This window comes from Branchiostoma floridae, chromosome 12, assembly GCF_000003815.2.
Source record: "Branchiostoma floridae strain S238N-H82 chromosome 12, Bfl_VNyyK, whole genome shotgun sequence".
NCBI classification, from domain to species: domain Eukaryota; kingdom Metazoa; phylum Chordata; class Leptocardii; order Amphioxiformes; family Branchiostomatidae; genus Branchiostoma; species Branchiostoma floridae.
This window is the reverse complement of record NC_049990.1, coordinates 7,209,233-7,212,160: the sequence shown is the minus strand read 5'-3', so window position 1 is coordinate 7,212,160 and position 2,928 is coordinate 7,209,233. Positions and strand designations below refer to the sequence as shown.

Sequence of the window (2,928 nt, the reverse complement as noted above, 5' to 3'; positions counted from 1 at the left end):
CATAGACGTATGACAAACTACTGAGATATTTAACGGAACAGTTAATCAATAATTTAAAGATCCGTTACATCAATGTTTCAGAAAAAATATTTGACATATAATGAACTTCAAGGAGAAAATTTCATCATGGAATTGACTTTGTGGTATGGTTGAACTGATACATTATGTAGTTTACCACAGGTCTATTAATAACGAGCCATTACATACTATTCTTGTGGTTGGGGAAGGGAGAAAAAATTGTGCACAACTCGTGTAGTAGCCCAAGGTATTGAGGCGCTTCGGTGTCTTCTTGTAAATTATTGATTTTGCAACATTTGCATAACAGTCTTGCTACTTTTTTTTCAATAATCATATATCTAGATTTTGATATCCAATCATTAGCATCTATTTAAAAGACCTTTAATCTAGCTAATTAGATGCTAGTTGTGGGAAGTATGTACAAGTTTATTAATCTACATGACTAGAGGCAGCTTATTCAATATTACTAGTTCTGTAGCCTAGCACATACACATTTGTGCACTAACCCTATATTGATAGGACTGGTGATTGTTTTTATATCCTACAGCATTAGTTCACTGCTGCAAAGTATGTAGTATATGGAACAGAAGAGCAGCTTGCCCATTTTAGGCAACCAACCTTGGCATGATAATAAGCTTGTTCATTGTTCGAAGAGCGCATGTGTAGTATAGTCATTGTGGGTTATTATTTGTCAAAGGCCCCTGCAATACATAAACAAAGGTTAGGTTCATTTAACTTTGACATAGTATTGGCTGCAATATCATACTGCACTTGTGCACTAAAAAACATGAACTGGCCTTTAGTGAAAACTTCTTCCATATTTTAATGTATTGAGTAACATGTGTGATAAATTTTGCTCCTGCATTTTCATAACTATGTTGGCATAAACTGTATCAACTGGTATATGTATGGCCAAAGTTCATTGGAAACAGAATTTGAACTTGCAGGAGTGCATGAAACTGATATTATCTTCTACCTCCTTTGAGATATTTCAAGGCAATGGGCTTTCCAATAATGTATTTCACTGTGTAGTGTTAACTTTTTCAAGTTCAAAAGCAGCAAAAGTCCAAACTTCAATAGCACTGCAGATTGTCGTTTCTTGTAAGTTATATCAACAATCATGTACATTATTGTTGCTGTTTAATACAGTGTGCTTGAAATGATGGGTTCCCAAAGGCGTTTTTAGGGATACATAAAGCTGATGTTGAGTTTCTACTTTTATAACCACTGTAATGTAGCTAGTACTCTGTACCCTTTCCATATAAGATTAAAGTTTTATGTAACCAAAATGTAAACTTCTTTACTCAACCGTTAAATGATACTAGTAAGATAAGTAAATAAGTACAGAAACTCAAAGTGTAGCATTACATATAACTGATCTGTTTGACGTTGTTACGTTTCTCTGCAATGAGGTGTACAGACCTTTAATTTGTGAAAGTTAACATATTTTGCATGTCTCGGCAAGTTGACTTCCTATTTCAGTAGGTCTACATGTATGTATGGTTTTAGATCCTGTGAAATAAACCCTTGTATCAACACCATATAAACATCCTTGGTTTTTTTTTAATGTAAATGCGTAATCATTTTTAAGGGGCTGAATATTGCGTATCAAGAAACTAGACTTTTTCTGTGTTTGCAGTTGAAAAACTTTTGTGGAATGGAAAAACATATTTGCGGTGCCATGAGTTGGAGGTGGAGAGGTAACTGAAAATCAAACCAAGTTGCATTAAGTCCAAGATTTACAGTATATTGGACTATCAGAAGTGACACACGTGACACCAAACATAGCCAACAAAAACCTTTATTGACATGACAACAAAACTAAATAATACTGTAAAAATGCTGTCCCAGGCTTCTTCATAAAACAGAACATATAGTAGTATGATGTACACCGTACAGTACATGATACATGTTTGTAGCACTGTACATGATAGCACCGTTTCTTTAAACTTTATCCTTTCCTTCTCCGAGATATTTCCTTCACACTGCGATCTTTCCTTTTTGCTGTGATATTTCCTTCTCGCTGGCTGGCTAGTCATCATCAGCCAATCACATTGTCCCCTACAATCAAGAAGCGACATGATTGGCTGATAACCTTCACTTCCACAACAGGAAGGTGAGCAGTGCTAACACTAGTTACAGGGAGGCCAAATTTTAGGCCACAGTTAGCCTTTACCAGGTTTCACAGGTGTCTGGAAAAATAGTAGAAATTGGCCAGATAAGACAGAAAACACTCCAGAGGAGTCAGATGGTCAAGGCGCAAACTACTCCTCAGCCATCTAACACCTCTGGTGTGTTTTCTGTCTTATTTGGCTAATTTCTACAATTTTCCAGCACCCTGTGCAGCCTGGCCAGTGGCCACAGTAGGCTGATACCCTAAGACTGTTACTTGACATAAATATACAAACAGTGGGCCTGGCATGATAGGATGAACAACTTGGGAGCCCGGCTAGGACAAGGAAACCCGTCCCATCTCCCGTTCCAGTTCCACATTCTCCTTGTGGAGTTTGCTGGCCATGTGAGCTGCATAGGGCTTGGGACCGTTCAACTGTTTCTCACAGATCTGGAAAAGATGAAAACACCCCTGTAGTTCATATAGTTACGAGGGTGGTTCAGAAAGTAATGCCATTGGTATTATAACAGGCTCATTTCTTAATCGAATGAGTTGACATTTTGCACAAAGGTACTCTCACCTCTCAAATAAACGTACCGGTACGTTTATTTTTTTCAGCCTCAAAATCCACCCGGTACATTCTTATTTTAGACGGTACGTTATTTATTTTTTCAAATTGGGGCTTTCATTACTAACCTAGGACCCCAAAAATATTGAAATTTTGGGTTTTTCTGCCGATATTTTCGTGGTATTTTTGCTCAAAATTTACTATTTTGAGGGGAGCTGCCTGACGTGAC

At 37.3% G+C, this 2,928-nt stretch overlaps 2 protein-coding genes across 2 annotated transcripts in view; one reads left to right on the top strand and one right to left on the bottom strand.

Moving 5' to 3' along the window:
- The window catches only part of LOC118427734, a gene marked incomplete in the record, with an annotated part of 25,867 nt that extends 24,302 nt beyond the window's left edge, over positions 1-1,565 (top strand). The window contains 1 exon segment of the mRNA XM_035837656.1: positions 1-1,565.
- Positions 1,566-2,341: 776 nt separating this feature from the next.
- Positions 2,342-2,928, bottom strand: part of LOC118427735 (high osmolarity signaling protein SHO1-like) — a 7,769-nt gene continuing 7,182 nt past the window's right edge. Inside the window, exon 5 of the mRNA XM_035837657.1 lies at positions 2,342-2,581. Within this exon, the coding sequence (XP_035693550.1) occupies positions 2,468-2,581 (114 nt within the window). The 3' untranslated portion in view covers positions 2,342-2,467. The remainder of the gene's footprint in view (positions 2,582-2,928) is intronic.